The sequence below is a fragment of the Scyliorhinus torazame genome, chromosome 11 (genome assembly GCF_047496885.1).
Source record: "Scyliorhinus torazame isolate Kashiwa2021f chromosome 11, sScyTor2.1, whole genome shotgun sequence".
In the NCBI taxonomy this organism is placed as follows: domain Eukaryota; kingdom Metazoa; phylum Chordata; class Chondrichthyes; order Carcharhiniformes; family Scyliorhinidae; genus Scyliorhinus; species Scyliorhinus torazame.
This window is the reverse complement of record NC_092717.1, coordinates 154,832,240-154,856,589: the sequence shown is the minus strand read 5'-3', so window position 1 is coordinate 154,856,589 and position 24,350 is coordinate 154,832,240. Positions and strand designations below refer to the sequence as shown.

General features: G+C 43.8%; 1 protein-coding gene across 1 annotated transcript in view; it reads right to left on the bottom strand.

The window, feature by feature from the left end:
• Positions 1 to 23,817, bottom strand: part of smchd1 (structural maintenance of chromosomes flexible hinge domain containing 1) — a 250,877-nt gene extending 227,060 nt beyond the window's left edge. Inside the window, exons 1-5 of the mRNA XM_072467902.1 lie at positions 23,600 to 23,817; positions 5,647 to 5,722; positions 2,436 to 2,597; positions 2,182 to 2,264; positions 1,483 to 1,616 (exon numbers count right to left, since the gene is read on the bottom strand). Coding sequence (XP_072324003.1) covers positions 1,483 to 1,616; positions 2,182 to 2,264; positions 2,436 to 2,597; positions 5,647 to 5,722; positions 23,600 to 23,785 — 641 coding nt within the window. The 5' untranslated portion in view covers positions 23,786 to 23,817. The remainder of the gene's footprint in view (positions 1 to 1,482; positions 1,617 to 2,181; positions 2,265 to 2,435; positions 2,598 to 5,646; positions 5,723 to 23,599) is intronic.
• Between the last annotated feature and the right edge of the window lie 533 nt (positions 23,818 to 24,350).

The window sequence follows — 24,350 nt, the reverse complement described above, 5'->3', positions numbered from 1 at the left end:
CTTCGGTCGCTGGTAAGATCTTAGAGCCCATTATTAAAGATGAGATCGCGGAGTACTTAGAAGTGCATGATAAATCAAATAGGACTGAGTCAGCACGGCTCTGTCAAGGGGAGGTCATGTCTGACAAATCTGTTAAGAGTTCTATTGATCTATTTAGATTTCTAAAAGGCCTTTGACAAGGTGCCAAACAGAGGCTGATAAATAAGGTAAGAACCCATGGTGTTAGGGGCAAGGTACTGCCATGGAGAGAAGATTGGCTGACTGGCAGAAGGCAGACAGTGGGGATAAAAGGGTCTTTTTCAGGATGGCAGCTGGTGACGTGGTGCTCCGCAAAAGTTAGTGTTGGAACCACAACTATTCATGATATACATGTACGATGATCTGGAAGAAGGAACTGAGAGTATTGTTGCTAAGTTTGCAGGTGATAAAAAGATACGTAGAGGCACATGTCGTGTTGAGGAAACAAAGAGGCTGCAGAAGGAACTAGAGAGGCTAGGAGAGTGGCAAAGAAGTGGCAGATGGAATACAATGTGGAAAAGTGTGAGGTTATGGGTAGAAAGAATATATGCAGTCTATTTTCTGAATGGGAAAAGGCTTAGAAATCAGAAGCACAAAGGGACTGAAGAGTCCTAGTTCAGGATTCTCACGGTTAACAAGCAGGTTCAGTTGGCAGTTAGGAAAACAAAGACAATGTTAGCATTCATGTTGATAGGGCTAGAATACAAGAGGAGAGATGTACCTTTGAGGCTGCACAAGGCTCTGGTCAGCCCCCATTTGGAATACTGAGAGCAGTTTTGGGCCCCCTATCTAAGGAAGGATGCGCTGGCCTTGGAGAGGGTCCGGAGGTTCACAAGAATAAAGGACTTGTCATATGACGAGCGGGTGAGAGCTCTGGGTCTGTACTCGATGGAGTTTATGAGGGTGGATCTAATTGAAACTTACAGAATTTGGAGAGGCCTAGATAGAGTGAATGTGAAGAGGATGTCTCCACTAGAACCCGAGGGAACAGCCTCAGACTGAAGGGACGATCCTTTAAAACAGAGATTAGGAGGAATTTCTTCAGCCAGAGGGTGGTAAATCTGCGGAACTCATTGCCACAGAAGGCTGTGGAGGTCAAGTCATTGTGTTTAAGACAGATAGATAGGTTCTTGATTAATAAGGAAATCAGGGGTTATGGGGAGAAGACAGAAGAATAGTGATGAGAAACATATCAGCCATGATTTGGGCTGAATGGCCTAATTCTGCTCCCATGTCTTATGGTCTTATAACATGGCTGGGAACAGATTTATGAAAGGGAAATTGTATTTGATGAATCCGTTGTTTTTTGAGGCTGTAATTGGTAGGACTCCAGGAGAAACAAGTGGGTATGCCTTTTTGGATTTCAAAAAGCATATCGATAATGTGTCACACAAGAAATTACACAAGATTAGGGCTCATGGGATGGAGGATTCATATGCCCATTGCTATATCTGGAAAACAAACCTTTCAATGTCATCATCTGTTCTGGTGAACTTGGAAAGTCGATACACAGCCCAATTATTAAGCTGTTTGGATGTCATTCCCCTGCCGTTGTCAATTACAGCTACTGCTGATTTACCTTGAGATTCATCAAACAACTAAAAAAGAGAAATAGGCCTTAGAATTGGAATCAGTGGATAATCTGGGCAGCATTAGAAATATATCAACAGTATTAGTCAAGTTGCCAGAGTCTTAACTCCTCATCTAAAAGTAATCTACAGTTGAGGCAGTATTGAAGGATGGGACATAATTGATCCAGGATGCAGAACTACAATTCAATCACAATTTTGAAGAGAACATAGAACTACTGAAGATTACAGCATAGGAAGTGGAATGCAGTCCATCAACTGTGCGCAGGTTCTTTAAAAGGGTAATCCAGTTAGCAAAACTTCACAACTGTTGCTGTGTTCCTGCAATTTTTTCACATAATTTTTATGTTTTCATTGTAAATTCCTCCATTCACATACGGGACATTGCCCATATTAACTCATAATGTTGTCATTTGCAGCTAAACCATTCTCCACCAGTGAAATGGCTACAACTCATATCCTAGAGAGTATAATTACAGTATGACAAGTAATTATAGACATTTCCATTAAAAATGTATAAATGGAAAAAGTTGGCAGGAAGCACACACAGATTTTTAACAAATATATTACTCACCAGTCGGACCTGTATGTTACGAATTCCTTTGTTGTTTGCTGTCGCAGATAATGAATTATCTATCAGTTCAGCAAAGGCAAATGCTGTTTATTTAAAAAACAACAGGTTAGTTGTGTTTGGCTACACTTTAATAAAACTACATTCCAATCCTAGTAGTTCAACATGTTCCGAGGAAGCAATCTGGAACAGTATCTCTGTTTGAAATTGTTTTCTGCAATATTACTCAAATTAAACGGAGCAAATGATATACTTACGCAATGGAGTCTGCCCTTCGCTGGCATAGTATTCATACATGCCACTTTTAACCAATGTATCATAGTGAGGAAGAAAGTCAATTCGCTCCTTTGTTGCTGAATGCAGTATTTGGTCGACTGAGTGAAGTATGTACAAAGTGGTGCCATCTTTGACACTTTTATCTAAGGTTGAAAAAAATAGAAAAACTGTTAAATGTATTTCCAATTAATGTATGGCAACTTGAAATTATATGCAAGACAACCTTTTTTGTATATAACTAATTAAAGGTAGATTCTTTACTAAAAAAGGTAAGGTTCTATCAGGCAACTTGAAATTATATGCAAGACACAAAAATGTAAAGTTGCGACTAATATAGTGAACTCAAATAAGTTTAGGAAATGTAATCCATACTACAGGACTGGCATCTGTAAACAGAAAATATTTTGTTCCAAGAACCATCTTGGTATACAATGCACAAACACATTAAATGGGCATTTTGCACAAGATAAACAGAGATGAGAAGAAAACTTTCACTCAGAGGGTCTTGAGTCTTTGGAACTCTCTTCCGGAGGGCGGCATGGTGGCACAGGGGTTAGCATTGCTGCCTCACGGTGCCGAGGACCCAGGTTCGATCCCGGCCCCGGGTCACTGTCCGTATGGGGTTTGCACATTCTCCCCATGTCTGTGTGGGTCTCAGCCCCACAACAGAAAGATGTGCAGGGTAGGTGGATTGGCCATGCTAAATGGTTCCTTAATTGAAAAAAAGTAATTGGGTACTCTTAAGTTTATATTTAAAAAAAAGAACTCTCCTCTGAAAAAGGTTGTGGAAGCAGAGTCTTTGAATATTTTAAAGCAGAGCTGAATAGATTCTTGCTATGCAAGGGGGTGATAGGATATTGGGGGTAGGCGGAATGCAGATTTGTGGTTACTATCAGATTGCCATTTGGCAGAGCAGACTCAAGGGGCTGAATAGCCTACTCCTGCTCCTTGTTCATATGTTCTCTATAGCATGCAGAGTCCACGTGTAGCTAACATGTTCTGCTCACTTGCACATGCTGTGAATGTGTGGTACATAATCTATTACTTAAAAGGGTTATATTGCAACTCTTCAGAATTCAATGAGGGCTGGAATGAGATGCTTAATTCTAATCAATTAGTCATGCAACATTGGCCCGACTCTGGCCTGACTCCGATCCAGAGTGGCAAAATCCATATTTAGGTCTGTGATGTGTGGCCAAGCCCTGCTGAAGACCTGGAATTGCCCAGGAAGTTTAAACTAGCAGAGGGTTGATTGCCACTGTCCCAGGCATTACGTGCATATCTCTTACACTGATCAATGGACCAGATGCACAGAACTTACCTGGATACTTACACGGGAAGTATTACACTAGTTAATATCTGGTATAAAACTTTTTAATTGGCCAGCATATCTGAACTGAACACAACTGACTGCCTTCAGTCACCCACAAACCCAACTTATTCTCTCTCCGACCAGACCAATTCCCACACTCCATACCCCTTCCCTCCCCAACTCAATTACCCGCTTTTATCCTCTAACCCACAAAAACACTTGAGACCTTCAAAAAGGTACCCGAATACAGCAGCTAATGTCATAAAAAACAGCATGGCTCTCTCTTCGCTGGACTGCATTGATTCATCGTTACTACAACCAAGATTGAAAATTTCAACAGGAAAAGCGAAAAGGTCTGGGCACAGAAATTTATGCGGGCAGTGGCAATGTGCCCAGCATTGCCACTGACCAGGAGATGTGGGCCAATATTTTCAGTGCCATCTACAGATGGAATTTTTCTTGCATCCTGAAACCATTCACATTTAAAATATGATACATGAGAAATCTGAATGAAGCGTCAAACCTCATAGCAGAGGATATCAGAGGTTGAAAAGATTGACATGAGCAGTGTAAACTTATTGATATTCCTCTTGCATGTAAAGCCTTTAAATTTTTCCCTTTTCCATTTAAATTTAAACTCCCCACTAAAATTTTGCATTAGTAAAAATCAACGCCAACTTCAAAAACTTTCAGCTACTAGATCCACATCAACAAGCTGAATTAATTTAAGAATGTATGAAATAATCCTCTGGTTTAAAATCATAGATCAGACTAAGCACATCTGTCAAGGTGGCAGTATAGAAGGGCATATCTGCTCACTATGGAACCAAATTAAACTACTCGTGGCTTAGCTGGAAAACGCGAATCCTTTGATGTCAAATGTTGCCTTGTCAAGGGCAGTCACTCTCACCTTGAGTTCAGGTCGTTTATGCACATTTGGGCCAAGGCTGTAATGAGGTCAGGAGCAGAGTTGGATTTGTGCCAAACTTCTGCCTGCTGCCACAGTGGGATTTGAGTCTCTGCCCCCAGAACCCATGTTCAAAACTTAGCACTTGCACAGGAATCAGTCCCATCTGCCTCGGACTGGAAAGGTAAAATGTTGGCCAAAATTTCTACTTCTGACACTGGGCAATAGCTTCTATGGCAGTGGCCGTGAGGAGAGATTAGTACATGGCTGTAATGCCATTTGTCTCTACTTCTACATGGAGTAGCTCTTGGGCAACATTACAGGAGGGTTCGAAGCAATTATAGCATTGTATAATCACCCAAGTCTCATGTAAATTCATGAATATACATTAAGGGGCAATTTACGGTGGCCAATCTACCTACCTTGCACATCTTTGGGTTGTGGGGGTGAGATCCAAGCAGACATGGGAGAGTGTGCAAACTCCACGAGGACAGTGACCCAGGGCCGGGATCGAAACCGGGTTTCTGGCTCCGTGAGGCATCAGCACTAACCTCTATGAATATACATAATGAGAAGTAATCCATGTGTTTTTCAGTTAAGATAACCAAGCTCTTTTCACACTAAAAAAGCTACTCGCCTGTCATTCCAGACAACGGAGTTGCTGATGAATACATAACCTTTAGAATAAACAGTTTTTGCTTATCTAAAAAACAATTTGGATATTCAGGCAAGTTAATTTTATTTCAATTTGACAACTAATAACTACACTTTGTTGTATCTAAAATATTATTGCAAGATATCAGTTACTTGCATCGGATTTATTGCGTCATATAGGCGAGTACATCCAACTAAATCAAGTTCAGACATATGATCACGGTTTGTACTCAGCCAGGCAGCTAGGTGAAGTATGATATGCAAAATCTAACCATCGCATCCCAGCAAAATGAACAATCTGAGTTTCAAATAAACTTACCAAAGTTTTGAGTTTTGATTTCTTTCCTAGTTGTTGTTGTAATTACAAAATTATTTCCTGCAGTAATATCAAAAGCCTGAAGAAAAAGAAAAAGCAATGTTAAGCACACAAAAAGTAATTTCGCTCAACTAAAGTCTCCTCAGTTTTCAAATGAAATGCACCTTACACACACTGAAGTAGCACAGCCTTGTTTGATAGTTTCAATGAAAACAATATGTTGACTTGGATCTTTAGAATGCTGGATTAAGGCAATACCCATTAAGATATTTCTATCTCTCATGACGAAGATCTACCTGTTCATTATTCCAATTTTTAAAAAATCAGTTAACACCATGTCCTGTAGTGGCAATGAGAGGGCATGGGTGTAACTGTAGCATGTTGACAATGCACAACATTCAAAGCATGACTATTACCTTAATGGAAACTTTATATGTTTAATTTCACGTTATGTACAGCAGACTGATACAGTACAAACTCAGTGAATGGAGGACAGAGGGACAACTCCTTTATAGAAGTGTTCAGACTAATACGTACTTGCACGTCACAATTAAATTTAAACAAATGCTTTCAAGTAAAGGCGCAAGGATTGACCCATGTGGCATTAAACAGTAAGTTAGAGATGCATACGATAAAAGATTAATTATGGATGACTTTTATCTGCATGTACATTTGGCAAATCAAATTAGTAACATGGACATAGAGGAGGAATTCCTAGAGTGCATATATCCAGGTTTTCTGGACAAATATGTTGAGGAGCCAACTAGAGAACAGGCCACCCTAAACTGGATATTGTGTAGTGAGAAAGGAATAATTGGCAATCTGCGAGGTCCCTTGGGGGAGAGCGACCTTAATATGATAGAATTCTTCATCAAGTTGGAGAATGACATAATTGATTCCAAGACTAGGGTCCTGAATCTAAATAAAGGAATCTATGATGGAGTGAGGTGCAAGTTGGCTATGATTGATTGGAGAATGGTACTTAAAGGGATGACAGAGGATAGGCATGGTAAACATTCAAAGAGCGCACGGGTGAACTGTATCAATTGTTCATTCCTGTCTGACACAAAAATAAAATGGGTAGGGTGGCCAAACCATGGCTTGCAAGGGAAATTAGAGATAGTATTAGATCCAAGGAAGATACACACAAATTGGCCAGCAGATGTGAGGATTGAGAGCAGTTTAGAATTCAGCCACAGAGGTACTTCCAAGTATAGTCACTATCTTAATGCAAAAAAATGATCCAGCTTTGACTCAAGCAACTGAACTATTTCTTAGGTTAAAAACTGAAGCTCTAAAATCACTTTGCCAATATTCCAACCGAGTTGATTTAGAATTTAAGCATGAACAGTTCATTAATTTTGGACGGGAAAGCTAATTCTAAATGTATTTTTCCCATAAGAAACAAGTCCCCTTTGGGACCCAGTAACACCCTAAAGAGCAATTTTAAAACAATTGTGGGGCACTAATAAATGACGATTGTCAATTCCCCTCCCTACCACAGAGACAGGTCACACTCTGGCCAACTACAGCCCCATTCAGCAAGTACGTCTATGTCTGGATTTGCTGTTAAATTAATGTGCAACAGTGTGGTGCTGACCCAATTACCCAGAGATGTATCAGGTCACGACATCACTCACCTGGCACAACAGCAAATGGCATATGAATATACAAAACAGAAGGCAGCCAACCCTCAAGCCTGCTCCGACAATCAAGGAGATCATGGAAGATCTTGAGTTCTACATTCACATCTAGCCTCGATAACCTTGCCCAACAAGAATCCATCTAACCATCTACCTCAGATTATAAAGTACTCCGTGATCCTGCTTTCACTGCCTTCTGTGGCAGAGAGTTCCAAAGTAGCTTGACCCTCAAAAAACGTTTCACCCAGATCTATTCCTGGGGAGGAGGACGTACACTCTTGCCTTTGCCTCCATGATCGCCCGCTGTACAATCCTGTTCAGCTGGCAGTCAGCAGCACTACCCAAAGCTGCAGACAGGCTGTCCGACCTCAGAACCTCTCCAAATGGAGAAAATCGAATTCACCATCCAGGGGTCAGACGACGGCTTCCTCAAAACGTGGGAGCCATTCACCCAATTGTTCGGGGACCTGTTTGTGGCCAACGAGTAAGCGGAATACTAGCCAGGTAGCCAAGAATCAGGGGAAAGTAGCCAAGGCATGAGAGGGAGGGATAGACCGGGTGAGGGGGGAGGGGGGGGGAGGGGGAGACACGGAACAATAGAGGGGAATGATAGCCGGAAGGAGGGCATGGGAAACTATAACAAACTTGGTATCTACAGGGACAGAAAACAAGGAAAATCCGTGCGAAAGACGGGACGAACTGCTGAAGCGAAGGTGAGCGCGAGACGACAACGAAATCCATCCGGGAGAAGCAAGTGACAACACCAGCACCAGACCCACTCGCGTATTGCCCCCTGTAATTGTTTCTCTGGCACCCAAATATTTATCTGGCTCCCCAGTTCCCCCTGCAGACATAGATGCCTACTTAGGTGTCAAAAATAATATTGCCAATAGTACAGAGTTGCTGTTGTTGAGCTGGTGCATAATACCCTACCAGTTATTTTATTTTATGTTTGTTCTTTTTGCAGTGTTTGTGTGTGCTCTTCTCTTCTATATATATAATATATATATATATATATATATATATATATATATATATATATATATATATAATATATATATATATATATATATATATATACTTATTCTGCGTATATAACGGTAAATATACTTTTGTCAAAAACATTTATAAAAAAACATGTTTCACCTACTCTTTGCCTGAAAACGGCTTTCCCTAATTTTAACGCAGTGCCCCTAGTTGTGGACTCACCCATAAGTGGAAACATCTGTTCAATGTCCGCATTCTCAATACCGTTCAGGATCTTTGGGGAGGTGGTGGCGTAGTAGTTTTGGATTGGTAATCCAGAGACTGAGGTTAATACTCTGGGGTCCAGTGTTCGAATCCCATCATGGCAGATGGAAATTTAATCAAATAAATAGATATGGGGAATTAAAAGTCTAATGATGACCATAAAACCATTGTCGAATGTCGTGGACAAACCCAGCTGCTTCACTAATGTTCTTTCGGGCAGGAAATCTCCAGCCTTCACCTGGTCTAGTCTACATGACTCCCAAGTCCACAGCAATGTGGGTGACTCTTAAATGCCCTCTGAAATGGCCAAGCAAACCACTCAATTATATCAAAAACCACAATAAAGTCTAAAAGTAAAAGAAATCGGATGGTCCAGCTGGCATTGACTTAGGCACTGAAAACAGCAACAGTCCTGTCAACCCTGCAAAGTCCTCCTTACTAACAGCTTGCGCCAAAGTTGGGAGAGCGTCACAGTCTAGTCAAGCAACAGCCCGATATAGTCATACTCATGGAATCGTACCTTACAGATAATGTCCCAGACACCACTGGCAGGACAGACCCGGCACAGTGGTATACAGTCAGGCCAGAGTTCACCTGGGAGACCTCAATATCGACTCTGACCCCATGAAGTCTCATGACTCCAGGTCAAACATGGGCAAGGAAACTTCCTGCTGATTACCATGTACCGTCCACACCCAGCTGATGAATCAGTATTCCTCTGTGATGAGCACAACTTGGAGGAAGTACTGAGGGTGGCAAGGGCACAGAATATACTCTAGGTAGGGGACTTCAATCACGACTGACCAAGCACTAAAGGACCCAACTGCTAGACTGCATCTGCAACATGTGGTGAGGGACCCAACAAGAGGGGAAAACATACTAGACATCATCGCCACCGAACTATCCATCTGTTCATTACAGTATCAGGACGAATCACCACCACGCAGTTTGTGGAGAAGAAATCTCGTCTTCACACTGAGGATACCCACCATCCTGTACCACAGTGCCAAATGGGATAGATTCAGAATAGATGTAGGTGGCCAGGGGGTCAACCCTAGTTCAATGGATTGGATTTGGATTTATTTGGTCACGTGTACTGAGGTACAGTGAAAAGTATTGTTCTGCGTACAGACAGATCATTCCATACGTGAAAAAGAACATAGGACGAATATAAACACACTATGTAAATACATAAGCACAGGAACAGGTGAGCAGATGGAACTCAAGAGAAGATGTATGCATGGATCAGTTCAGTCCATAAGAGAGTCATTCAAGAGTATGGTAACAACTGGGAAGAAGCTGTTTTGAACGTGCTAGTGCGTGTGCTCAGACTTTTGCATCTCCTGCCCGATGGAAGAACTTGGAAGAGAGAATAACCTGGGTGGGAGAGGTCTTTGATTATGCTGCCCATTTTCCCAAGGCAGCAGGAGATGTAGACATTCAATGGATCGGAGGCGGTTTTGTGTGATGGACTGGGCTGTGTTCACAACTCTCTGGTTTCCTACGGTCTTGGTCCGAGCAGTTGCCATACCAGGCTGTGTTGCAGCAAGGTAGGATGCTTTCTATGGCGCACGTGTAAAACTTGGTAAGAGTCAATGTGGACATGCCGGATTTCCGTAGTTTCCAGAGGAAGTATAGGCGCTATTGTGGTTTTAGTTGCAGTGTCAACTTGGGTGGACCAAATCAAATTGTTGGTGATGTGCACATCTAGGAATTTGAAGCTGTCAACCATCTCCACCTCGGCACCATTGATGCTGACAGCGGCATTTATGATACTTTTCTTCCTAAAGTCAATGCCCAGCTCTTTAGTTTTGCTGACGTTGAAGGAGATTCTTGTTGTTACACCATACCACTAGGTTCTTTATCTCCCTCCTGTACTCTCGTTGTTCGAGATTCAATCCACTACGGTCGTGTCATCAGCAAACTTGTAAATGTGGAGTTGGAGCCAAATTTTGCCACACAATCTTGTTTGTGTACAGGGAGTATAATAGGGGGCTAATAGTACGCAGCCTTTTGGGGACCCGGTATAGAGGAGATGTTGTTTATCCTTACTGTTGGTCAGAAAATCAAGTATCCAGTTGCAGAGTGTGGAGCCAAGTCCTAGGTTTTGGAGCTTTGATATGAGCTTGGCTGGGATTATGGTGTTGAAGGCAAAGGGATCGTCAACAAGTAGGAGTCTGACGTAGGAGTCCTTATTGTCGAGATGCTCCAGGGATGTGTGTAGAGCCAAGATGGCGGCTTCTGCAGAGGACCGGTTGTGGCGGTATGCGAATTGCAGTGGATCAAGGCATTCTGGGAGTATGGTGTTGATGTGCCTCATGACCAACCTCTCAAAGCACTTCATAATGATCGATGTCAAAGTCACCGGACAGTAGTCGTTGAGGCATACTACCGGATTCTTCTTTGGCACCGTTACGATGGCAGTTTCCTTGAAGCAAGTGGAAACCTCAGAACGGAGTAGAGAAAGGTTGAAGATCTCTGCCAATACACCCACCAGTTGGTCTGCGCAAGATCTGAGTGCATAGCCAGGGACCCCATCAGGACCCATCACATTCAGAGTTCACTTTCCAAAAGGCCCATTTCACTTTGGAAGCTGTGACAGTAGGTATGGGGGTGTCCGGGGCTGCTGGGGTAGTTTGATGGTTTCCTGCTCGAACCGAGCGTACAATGCAGTCAGTTAATCATGGAAGGATGCACGGCTGCTGGAGATTCTACTTGGCTTTGCTTTGTAGCCCAATATGCTGTTTAAGCCTTGCCACAACCAACGAGAGTCCATGATGTTAGTCTGTGACTCTAGCTTAGTCTGGTATTGTCTCTTAGCATCCCTGATGGCTTTGCGAGAGTCACATCTTGATTTCTTGTATAGGTCAGCGTCACCGTCTTGAAAGCCTCAGACCTGGCCTTCAGTGAGGAGTGAATCTCCCGATTAAATCGTGGTTTCCGGTTTGAGAACATACGTATTACCTTCTTTGGCACGCAGTCTTCTACACACTTGCTGATGAAGTCTATGACGGTGGTGGCATACTCGTTTAGGTTGGCCTCCGAGTTCTTGAATATGGACAACTGATTCCGAGCAGTCGTGTCGGAACTCTGTTGCCTCAGACCAGCATTGCATGACTTGCTTCAACGGATTCTCCCGTTTAAGTTTATGCTTGCTGGGGGAAGGAATAACGTCTTATAGACTGATTTTCCGAAGTGCGGTGCGGGGATAGATACGTAGGCACCCTTGATATTTATGTAGTAGTGGTCGGGAATGTTGGCACCCCTGGTGGGACAGGAGATGTGTTGGTGAAATTTTGGCAGTACACTCGAGGTTGTCCTGGTTGTAAACCACGGCCACGGTGAACAAGAACTCCGGGTATTTTGTTTCACTGTTCTTATTTATCGCGGTGTGCAATTCATCAAACATCTTCTTCACTTCCGCCTGGGGTGGGCTGTAGACTGCCGTGATAATGGCAGAAGTGAACTCCCATGGAAGGCAGTATGGGCGGCACTTCAGAGTCAGCTATTCCAGGTCAGGGGAGCAGTAATTTGCCAAGGTCGCCATGTCCGAGCACCAGTAGGTGTTGGTGAGGAGGCAAACCTCTCCACCCTTTTGCTTTGCCTGATGACGCCGTCAAGTTGTATGGCACAATCCGGTGAGGCAGGAATGAGCCACGTCTCCGTAAAACAGAGCACACAGCAGTCTCTTACTTCCCTCAGAGATCAGTCTAGCGTTAAGCTCGAAAGAAGAGTGCAGGAGGGCATGCCAGAAGCAGCACCAGGCATACCAAAAAAGTGAGGTGTCAACCTGATGAAACTATAACACAAGGTTATTTGTGAGCCGAACAACATAAGCAGCAAGTGACAGAGCTAAGCGATCCCACAACCAACGGATCAGATCTGAGCTCTACAGTCCTGCCACATTCAGTTATGAATTGTGGTGCACAATTCAACAACTCACTGGCAGAAATGGCTCCACATATACCCCAGTCTCAGTGATGGAGGAGCCCAGTACATCTGTGCAAAAGAAAGGCTGAAGCATTCGCAATAATCTTCAGCCAGAAGTGCAGAGTGGATGATCCCATCTTGGTCGCCTCCAGAGGTCCCCAGCATCACAGATGTTAGTCTTCAGCCAATTCGAATCACCCCACATTATATCAAGAAACAACTGAAGGCACTGGATACTTCAACAGCTGACAATATCCTGGCATTAGCACTGAATACTTGTGCTCCAGAACTTAGCACGTCCCTAGCCAAGCTGTTCCAGTGAGCTGCAAAATTGGCATCTACCAGCAATGTTGAAAATTGGCCACACAATTACACAAAAAGCAGGACAAACCTAACCCAGCCAATTATTGCCCTGTCAGTCTACTCTCAATCAGTAAAGTAATGGAAAGGGTCATCACTAGTGTTATCAAGCGGCACTTACTTAGCAGTGTGGGTTCTGCCAGGGTCACTCAGCTCCTGACCTGATTACAGCATTGGTAATATGGACAAAAGAGCTGAATGCCAGAGGTGAGGTGAGAGTGACTGCCCTAGACAACAAGGCAACATTTGATCAAGAATGGCATCAAGGAGCCTTACAAAACTGTAATCAATGGGAATCAGGAGGAAAACTCTCTATTCAGCACAAGAGGATGGTTGTGGCTTTTGGTGGTCAGTCATCACAGTCCCAGGACATCACTGTAGGAGTTCCTCAGGGTAGTGCCCTCGGCCCAACCATCTTCAGCTGCTTCATCAATGACCTTCGTCCAACATAAGGTCAGATGTAGGGCTGTTCACTGATGATTACACAATGTTTTACACCATTCAGGACTCGTCAGGACACAAACAGTTCAAATGCAAATACAACACGACTTGGACAATATCCAGGCTTGGGCTGACAACTGCAAGTAACATTCAGCCCATACAAGTACCAGACAATAACCATCTCCAATAAGGGAGAATCAAATCATCCGCCCCATGACATTCAATGGCATTACCATTACTGAATCCACCACTATCAACATCCTGGGGGTTACCATTGATCAGAAACGGGGTAGCCATACAAACACTGTGGCTACAAGAGCAAGTCAGAGGTGAGGAATCGTTCGGCGAGTATCTCACCTCCTGACTCCCCAAAGCCTGTCCACAACCCAAAAGACGCAAGTCAGGAGTGTATTAGAATACTCCCCCACTTGCCTGAATGAGTGCAGCTCCACCAACACTGAAGAGGCTCAACACCATACAGGACAAAGCAGCCAACTTGATCGAAACCTCTTCCACAAACATTCACTCCCTCCACCTCCAATGCACAGTAGCAGCAGTATGCACCATCTACAGCATGCACTACAGGAACTCACGAAAGCTCCTTAGATAGCATCTTCCAAACCCACGACCACTGCCAGCTAGAAGGACAAGGGGAGCAGACAATGGGAACTCTACCATCTGAAAGTTCATCTCCAAGTCACTCACTATCCTAACTTTGAAATATATTAGCGTTCCGTCACCGTTGGTGGGTCAAAATCCTGGAACATCCTGCCTAATAGCACAGCAGGCATACCTACAGCATATGGACTGCAGCGGTTCAAGGCAGCAGCTCACCATTACCTTCTCAAGGGCAATTAGGGATGAGCAGCAAATGCTGGCTTAGTCAGCTACGCCCACATCTTGTAAAAATGAAATTACTTCAACCAAGTCATCCCTCGCTCTTCTAAAATCTAGTGGAAACAAGTCCAGTATATCTAACCTTTCCTAATAAGACAACACACATTTTCCAGGTACCAATCTAGTAAACCTCCTCTGAACCACTTCTCCAGTGTATTTACATCCATCCCTAAATAAGGAGAGCAAAACCTCACACAGGATTTGAAATGCAGTCTCACCAGTGTCTTGTACAACTGAAGCAAGACATCCTTACATTTACGTTCAATTCCTCTCAAAATAAAGGGTAGCATTCCATTCGTCTTCTTAATTATTTGCTGAATCACTGAGAAACAAATGTTTATTTGCATCTCTAATCCCCTGAATTTGCTAGCCAATTTACACATTAAAATTGTGTATCCAATTTTACAACAGGATTCAGACTTATGCTTCCACTTGTGAGGTATTTGAAAACTATGGTTAGAAATTTAAGGCAGTCAATAATAAATACATTAGGGAGAAATCGTTTTACCACTGGAGTTACGCGAATGTGAAATTCACTATCACAAGGAGTGGCAGGGTTGAATAGCACATATACATTTATGGAGAAACAAGATAAAAACTTTTGGAAGAAAGAATAGAATGATATGCTGACTGTGTTTAAGATAGGATGAGAGGGGGCTAGTATAGAGCATAAATGCCAATGGAGAAGACTAACAAAAATAAAATACCGCAGATGCTGGATATCTGAAATAAAATAAGTTGCTGAAAATACTCAACACGTCTGGCAGCATAAAAATTCAGGTCAATAACCTCTTTTGAAAGGTCATCAATCTGAAGCTTAAACCAGTATACACCAGGTGTGCTTAGTGCCACAAAATGTAATTCTAAGTCTGTGATCTTAAGTAATACAAGCTTTGTTCAGACTAACTTTGAGCAAATGTGAAGTATGGGGCGAAATGTTTTCGACCACAGCACAAAAAATGTTTTATGTTACAACAGGAATAGGCCTGTCTTTGCTCTATACCCCTACCCAACCTAGTCTTGCAAAATCTTGCTACGGTTGTAACTGAAATGCCTCATTTGCCTGTCCTTCAACTATAGCAAAGAACTGCAGCTTGATCAAGCTGGCAATCTCGAGGAATGGAGCTTCAATGATCCCGATATGGATATGCATGCAGAAGCCCGATTGCAAATTTTGCAAAAACCATTGACAGGCATGAAAGCCCTGGGTACCAAGAAACCAAAAGAACACATCTTGCACAGATCACTTGGTGCTTCAAAATTGAACATCTGAACTTTTGCTGACGTTTCTCCTTGGAAAAAACTTACAATTCACATCCGCAAATATGTCACAAAGTGGTTATCACTGCTGCCTCACAGCAGCAGGGACCCGGGTTCAATTCAGACCTTGGGTGACTGTGGAGTTTGTACATGCTCTGTGTCTACGCAGGCTTCCTCCGGGTGCTCCCGTTTCCTCCCACTGTCCAAAGATGTGCTGGTTTAGGGAGATTGGATACTAAGTGGCCCTTTAGCATGGCCAAAAAAGGTTAGATGGGGTTATGGGGATATGGCGAAGGTCCTTCGGAGGATCGGTGCAGACTTGATGGGCTGAATGGTCTCCTACTGCACTGTAGGGATTCTATGATATCTCAAAGCACTTCATAGCCATTTAGGATTGTAATCTCTCGAGGAAAATAGGAAATATGGCACTGATACAGGAGTGGCTGAGATGAGTAGCATAGATGCATTTATGGAGAAGGGAAGAACACAAGGATATAACCTTGAAAGTTTCAACAGAACATCCCTCAGTCTCCTTTTTTCAATAGAAAAGAGCCCAGCCTATCAAGCCATCAAGTATATGCAAACAGCTCCATTATCATCACTGAATTTCTATGTAGCATAGAACAGGTTTTTTTTCCCAAAAAATTCTCCCCCAGAATCCATTTTTACCAACCAGCCGACCGTCGGGACCCACACTGGCCAACCTTTGTGACCCACCATTTTTGCTTACCTTTAATGCAACAGGTGAGCCTGCTTGGACTTCACAATCTTACTTGCTTCGTCATTCAATTTCTGCACAGGACTTCCGCTGACAACTAAAGTTCTTGCTGCACTCTTTGAAAAAAATCAAGAGGCTTGTCCTCGAACTGGCCATGCTTAGTCTTCAAATGCCTTTAAAGTTTTGAGGGTTTCATTTGCCAGTACGTCACTGCACACAACACACTTAGGCTTTTCACCCTGATTTGTGCAATTAATAAAGCCGCATGTCAAGAAATCATCTTTATACTGCTTTGTTCCTGATTTCAGCTTCTAAATGAGTTGTTCACCAGAGGCCCTGGAGCTCACACCAGCACTGCTTTGTCCTGCTGTGAATTCTCCTGAGCAGCTCTCTCCAGTAGATTTAGTTGTGAGATCCTAGGCTGTTTGTGCCCCTGGCCCTCTCATCCTTATGAAACGATCCATTTTCAATTCTTCAGTCCTGTTGTTTGTTTGCTGACAGCTCAAAATGGAGGAATCTCTCACACGTCCAGAGCACGTGACGTCAGGATGTCCCTAGTCCTCTCTTCCTTGTGATACGATCCATTTTTAATTCTTCAGCCCTGTTGCTAGCCTGCTGGCAGCTCAAAATGGAGGAATCTCTCTCACTCCCAGAGCACGTGCTACCAGTGTACAGGGCGCGTGACCTGCTCTCTGCCGCCATTTCTGGCAGGAAGACACCATCGATTTTTTTTTTTTTTTTTTTAATTCGCTCCTGTCTGGGTCAGCGCACTGATGTCAGGAGGAGCCCCTTCTGAGCTCCGGACCCGCACACTGCTGAGGGGGCAGCATGCGTGGGACGTCCGCCATTCTGAAAGTTGGTTGCAGACGGCATTTTCAAAAAGCCAGTCCCAGCCTTTGGACACTACCTCAGGAATGCCGCAACCCATGGCCCTGCCAATACCACCCCAGACCCACCCGCAGGTCGCGACCATGAGTTTGAAAATGACTGGCATATTATTACACCTTCTATTCTGTGATCTGATCAAGGTTCAAGTTTAACACATTGAGTTCAGCAACTTCAGACAATTCCTTTTAGGCACTTTATATAGCCTTCTGGATTCAATATTTGAGTTCAACAACTTCAGGCTATGAACTCTTTCCTCCATCTTGATGCCTTTATTAAATTGCATTTTTTAAAATTACCGCTCCCTCCCCACTTGTAACCAGTCACTTGTTCTTCAATTTTGTCTTCAGATTGCTGACCTGCTGTCTTATTACCTTTATGCCAATAATAGCATCTTCTTTAGCCTTTAACACGATAAACACTCTCCTGTGCTCATAATATCTTTTGTCAAATCTCTCCTTGTTCCCACTTATCTCTGACCTTCAAACTCTGCTCCAACTCCTCTTAAACAGCATGAAATCCATTAGCATTCTCCCTCTCTTCAGTTCTGAAGAGTTACATGGACTCCAACATTAACTCTTGTTTTTCCCCTTCCAGTCAGGGAACACTTCAGCAGTCAAGGGCATTCAGCCTCTGATCTCCGGGTAAGCGTTCTCCAAGGCGGCCTTCGGGACGCGCGACAACGCAGAACAGAAACTTATAGCCAAGTTTCGCACACATGAGTGCGGCCTCAACCAGGACCTGGGATTCATGTCGCATTACATTCATCCCCCACCATCTGGCCTGCGAAATCCTACCAACTGTCCTGGCTTGACACAATTCACACCTCTTTAACCTGGGGTTACCCCATCTCTGGATCTGTAAAGATTTAATCACCTGCTAATGCTTGAATTCCAAGCATTGTCTGCACAGTAAGAAGTTTTACAACACCAGGTTAAAGTCCAACAGGTTTGTTTCGATGTCACTAGCTTTCGAAAGCATTGTCTGGCATCTTTGAATTTGGCTATATATATGTTTCTGGAACATACCTCTTCATTCACCCGAGGAAGGAGCAGCGCTCCGAAAGCTAGTGATTCGAAACAAACCTGTTGGACTTTAACCTGGTGTTGTAAGACTTCTTACTTGTTTTTCCCTTCACAGGTACTGCCAGACGCGAGTTTCTAGGAGTAATTCTATCCTTTAGAAACAAACCCGGGTTTAGTTTGTTTTCTTTTAAACAGCCTTTTTAAACTGCATTACAACTTTTAATGATCGCATTTCTATACTGTACTCGCAGATTCCATTGTTTCTTTACCCCATTTTGATTCTTATCAGTTTTAAGAACATGAGAAATGGCATAAGCAGTAGTAGGCTATTTGACCCTTCAAGTTTGTGCCATCATTCAAGACTATGCCATATCAGCCATGATTGAGTAGCAGAGCAGGCTCAATGGGCTGAATGGCCTAATTTTGCTCCCATGTCTTATCTTCTATTTCGACTCCATCTTCCGGCCTGAAACCCGTATTCCATGGGATCCAAAAATCTATTGCCTCCAGCAATAATATTCTTAACTGCATGAGCAACCACAAATCTCTTGGATCGAGAATTCCAAAGATCCATTACTCTTTAAGTGAAGGAATTTCTCACCTCAGTCCTAGGGAAGTTATGCTGCAACTGTATAAGGTGTTAGTGAGGCCACACCTGGAGTATAGTGTTCAGTTTTGGACTCCTTACCTGAGAACGGACGTGCTGCTGTTGGAGGGTGTGCCGAGGAGATTCACTAGGTTAATCCCAGAGTTGAGGGGGTTGATTATTGGATTACAAGGAGAGGTGGAGTAGACTGGGGCTGTACTCATTGGAATTTAGAAGAATGCGGGGGGGGGGGGGGGGGGAGATCTTATAGAAACATATAAAATTATGAAGGGAATAGATAGGATAGATGCGGGGAGATGGTTTCCACTGGCTGGTGAAAGCAGAACTAGGGGGCATAGCCTCAAAATAAGGGGATATAAATTTAGGACTGAGCTTAGGAGGAACTTCTTCACCCAAAGGGTTGGGAATCTGTGGCATTCCCTGGCCAGTGAAGCAGTTGAGGCTCCTTCATTAAATGTTTTCAAGATAAAATTAGATCGTTTTTTGAAGAATAAAGGAATAAGGGGTTATGGTATTCGGGTGGGAAAGTAGAGCGGAGTCCACAAAATGATCTCATTGAATGGCGGGGCAGGCTCGAAGGCCAGATGGCCTACTCCTAGTTCTTATGTACTAAACAGCAATCCTTTACTCTAAGCTCTGAAGAGGAGTCATGCAGTCATTAATTGTTTCTCCCTCCACAATGCTGCCAGCCCTGCTGAATTTTCCGTTATTATTTCAGATTTTCAACTTCCTCAATATTTTGCTTTAATTCCTGTATTCTAAATTCCTGTATTCTAAGGCAGTGACTTGGTGTTCTAGGTTGCCCATCCTGAGGAAACATTTTCTCAACATTTATCTTGTCAAACTTAAGAATTTTATATCTCAATCTTCTGATTCAAGCAGCAGCCTGCGGTCTCATTCATCTTACCACAACGGAACATCTCACACTTACGGTGTTGAAATTCATTAAACCCTCATTCTGCAAGTTTGCTAATGTCTTCTTATATGCTGTTAAAGCCTTATTTGGTTGTGACTACAACACCACCTCAATTTAATACCGGTCATGAATCTTGAAATGGAAGTTTCCATTCCTTCCCAATTTGGGGGTGGAAAATAATGTTTATAAAATGTCAGTACTTGGAATGTTCAAACACAACCTAAAGGGCACTGATTCAGCACCACAAGATGCCCGTTGTACTGCTATTCAAGAATAATGAATGCTATTCCGAATTGTCTGTAAAAATAAGTCTGGCCACCAATTTAATTCATACAACGTGCCCCATTAATGTAGCAAAATTGTCCCAAGGTGCTTCATAGGAATGTTATCAAGTAAAATATGACACCAGATCTCAAGATATTGTAACACATGACCAAAAGCTTGATTGATGAGGTAGATTTAGAGGAGACAAAAGTAAAAGACCTTCTCCAGAGTTCCCCAGTATCACATTTGCCAGTCTTCAGCTAATTTGATTCATCTCATATATCAAGAAAAGACTGAAGGCACTAGATAATGCAACGACTATGGACCCTTACAATATTCTGATAATGGTACTGAAGATTTGTGCTCTAACTTGCCGGGCCCCTAGCTAAGCTGTTCCAGTACAGCTATAACACTGGCATATACCCAGTCATGCGAAAACTGGCCAGGTATGTCCTCTATACAAATAGCAGGACCAATCCAAACCAACAAATTATCACCCCATGATCATGGGCAATTAGGGGTGGGGAATAAATGTTCGCCTATCCATTGACACCCACATCTCATGAACAAATTTTTAAAAACAAATGGCGAGACTGAAGAATGGAATTCCTTAGCTTAGCCCCCAGGCAGCTTAAGGCACAGCCACCAATGGTGCAGTGATGAAAATCAGATCATAATTTGAAGACCAGAGAGATTTTGCTTTCAATTATTGATATTTCATGTCTCGTGTTAAGACAACATCAGGAAGACATGGAATCAAATGGTGAGAATAGCTACAAGATGATTGGAAGAGTAAATATTAAAGACTGCAGCAATTTACAAGACTACATTAGTACAAGGGCACACCATTCGCTACATTTAACATTTGTTGCCACAAGTCTTGAGCCTGAGAATCTTGAAAACAGGCAGGGAAACCTGAATCATCTCAACAACTCTTTATCCAATTAAAATGTGTAAAATTACACTGTAAACTATACATCAAGAAACTTACTCATGATCAAACTACCAATTCATACAATTAACAAAACGCAGTTTTTAACCTGTCTCCAGCAATCTGGGTCCACCTGAACTTACTCCTCCCTTTGGTCTTGTACCCTCTAAAAATCTTTTGACTGAGCACTGCTGGCATGGCACAGCCATTATCTGCTCCTTGCCCTCTTAACCTATCTCCCTCCGACATTGGCATCAAAACGATGGTGCAGTTGTCTGACAGACCAACCTCTACGTGTATTAGAAAATAGTTGGTTTCTACACTCAAGAGACCAAACATCAACTATCAGACACTTCCTCTTACCTCCATCTGGATGGCAACCCCACCACCTAACATGAAACTATTGACATCAGGACTGTAACTGATCTCAGCCTCTGGAGACCTTCCCCAGCCTCTGGAAATCTTCACGCCATAGCCTCCAACCTTACTGGTCATCTTCAATGAAGGAGCCTTGGTGAGTTACTGCAGTTCTTCATGTAGATTTTAGCACAAAACTGAAGCAACTTTTAGCCAGAAGTAGCGAGTAAATGACCCACCTTGATTCCCACAAGATATGCCAGTCTTCAGTCAATTCAATGTGACATAAAGAAATAGCTCAAACCACTGGACACAACAAAGGCTGTGATCAATGACACCCTAGCTGAAGAAATAAAATGAATAAAACTTAAGGGACTGTGGATTTTATAAATTGAGGCATGGAGTAAGAGAACCCCATTTTGAATTGAACCTTTTATTTTATATTACCTCTCTTTATTCTTTCTCCAAAAATGTGTATCATTTTGAGTTAATCTGCCTCAACTTCCGGCTGCCAGTTAACCACCCATTCCACCAGCTCAAGTCTATCATTATTCCTTACAAATCACTAATAATAATAATCTTTGTCACAAGTAGGCTTACATTAACACTGCAATGACGTTACTGTGAAAAGTCCCTAGATGCCACATTCCACCTGTTTGGGTACACAGAGGGAGAATTCAGAATGGCCAATTCACCTAACAGCACGTCTTTTGGGACTTGTGGGAGGAAACTGGAGCACCTAGGAGGAAACCCACGCAGATACAGGGAGAACGTGAAGACTCCGCACAGATAGTGACCCAAGCCGGGACCCTGGCACTGTGAAGCAACAGTGCTAACCACTGTGCTACCATGCCACCATACAAGTTTGTGTTATCTGCAAATTTTGAAACTGTACCCTCACATTTTGCATTGTCTTCATGATAGAAGGCGCAAAAAATGCAAAACTGGTGGCAAACCATCAGTTCAATTTTTCTCGATCCTCCCACCAATGGAAATAATTTTCCCTATTAACACTGTCTATCCACATGATTTTGAATATCTTTATCACATCCCCTCTGAACCTCCTCTTCACCATAGAGGACAGTCCTAACTTCACCAAGTTTCATAGAATTTACAGTGCAGAAGGAGGCAATTCGGCCCATCGGGTCCGCACCGGCTCCTGGAAAGAGCACCCCACCCAAGGTCCACACCTCCACCCCATCCCCACAACCCAGTAACCCCACCCAACACCAAGGGAAATCTTGGACACTAAGGGCAATTCATCATAGCCAATCCACCTAACCTGCACATCTTTGGACTGTGGGAGGAAACCGGAGCACCCGGAGGAAACCCACGCACACACGGGATGTGCAGACTCCGCACAGACAGTGACCCAAGCCGGAATCGAACCAGGGACCCTGGAGCTGGGAAGCAATTGTGCTATCCACAATGCTACAAGTTATCTACGCAACTAAAAATCCTTCGTCCCAGAATCAACCTTGTCCATTTTTTCTGCACCCTCGCTAAGGTCTTCGCATCCTCTTAAACGGCCCTGCCCAAAACTGGGCTGAGACCAGACCAGTTTTATACAGATTTAGCATAACCTCCTTGCTTTTGTACTCTATGCCCCTATTGATAAAGCCGAATAAATCCAGTGCTTCTTTATTAACCGCTCTCTCAACCTTCCCTGCCACCTTCACTCTCTCAACCTGCCCTGCCACCTTTAATGATTTATGCGCGCACATCCAGCCGCCAACCACCCCGCTCAAGATGGAAAATGGTTGTTTCTCCCCACAGCGCTGACTCTTCAGGAGTAGCAGATATCGTTGAAAAGCTGCTATTCAGGAATCTACCTTCCTTGTGGCAGAAAGGAGAGCTCAGTTACTGGGGTGGCCAGAATCGGAGATGTGCTACAAGATGTTGCCACAAGAACTTGCGCATTGTTCGGCTGTCAATGTCCAGTCGCGATAAAGCCATTCATTGAGAGCTTTGAAAATATGATGCTTGGCCCAATTGCAGTGTCGAGGTGACTGAAACGTGCGATAGACTCCTGTCTGAACTGACCCCGTTTACACACAATTTCACATTGGCCCTGAAACCTCCTATCTGAACCACAACCCCACAATTTGTCGAAATCGCTTGTACGGTATTCCACTGCGGTGATGCATATGCTGCACTTCCTTGTTTGCCGCCCGGACGCAGCATTCCGTCCTGCTGCCCTGGAGGTTATCAGGGCCCCTAGAGGGAGACTTCCTATTTGGGATCCCACTCCTTTCCCTTCGGTCGAGGGTGCTGCAGGCAGCAGTCCTATGCAACGATAGATTAACATGGCTCATGGACTCACAAGTCACCAGCCTTAAAAATAGTCCATTCCATGTGCATGCAGGTGACTTGTCTGCCCCCCTCCATCGCGTCCGTCCTCACCCCGAGCCGTTTCCCGGGGCCCTCATCCCCTCGCCCCGGACTCTCCCTCCCCCGCCGCGGCTGCTCACCCGACACACCGCGGTCTTGAACTCGGCGTACGTGCTCCAGCTGCTGAAGTCCAGGCATTTCTCCAGCGAGTCTCCCAGTCGGCGATCGAAGATGTAAGCCACCTTTTTGCGCCTCTCTTTCTCGGCGCTGCCTCCGGCTATTGAGTCCGGAGTCACCGCCACATTGAGCGGCTGCTCTGCCGCCATTTTGCTGCGAGTCACGCAGATAAGGTCGGAGCGGATGTGACGGAAAGCGCACTTCCGCCGCAGCCTGCTCTGTCTGTTTTAACAACATTATGATGGTGATGATTATTATTGCTATCTCACATCGGACTGGTGTTGGGGGTGACCTCTCACAACCTTTGTTCAAGTTTTCTCCTTCAAGCCGAGTTCCCTGGCCTGCTCTGCACGCAACACATTGCTATCTCAAACAAATGCAAAGTCCTGCAGAGATGCTGTCTGAAACAAAAAGAACAGAAAATGCGGGAAACAACCCAGCAGGTCTGGCAGCATCTGTGAAAAGTGAAACGGAGTTAACGTTTCGAGTCGACTAGCTGCTATCTCCAACTTTCTTCTCCGGAGCAAGCCAGCAGTTTCTCCTGAAGTTGGACAAGTTCAACAAGGGGATACCACACATTTTACTGGAAGGGGGATGCACAAAGACTCCAGATGCAGTGGGTAGAGACACTAATGTGCCATGGGCGCTTCGCAGGCAGTGGGCCGGGGGGGGGGCGGGGGGTTAAGGTGGTTGAATCGAGAAACATACTTTTTT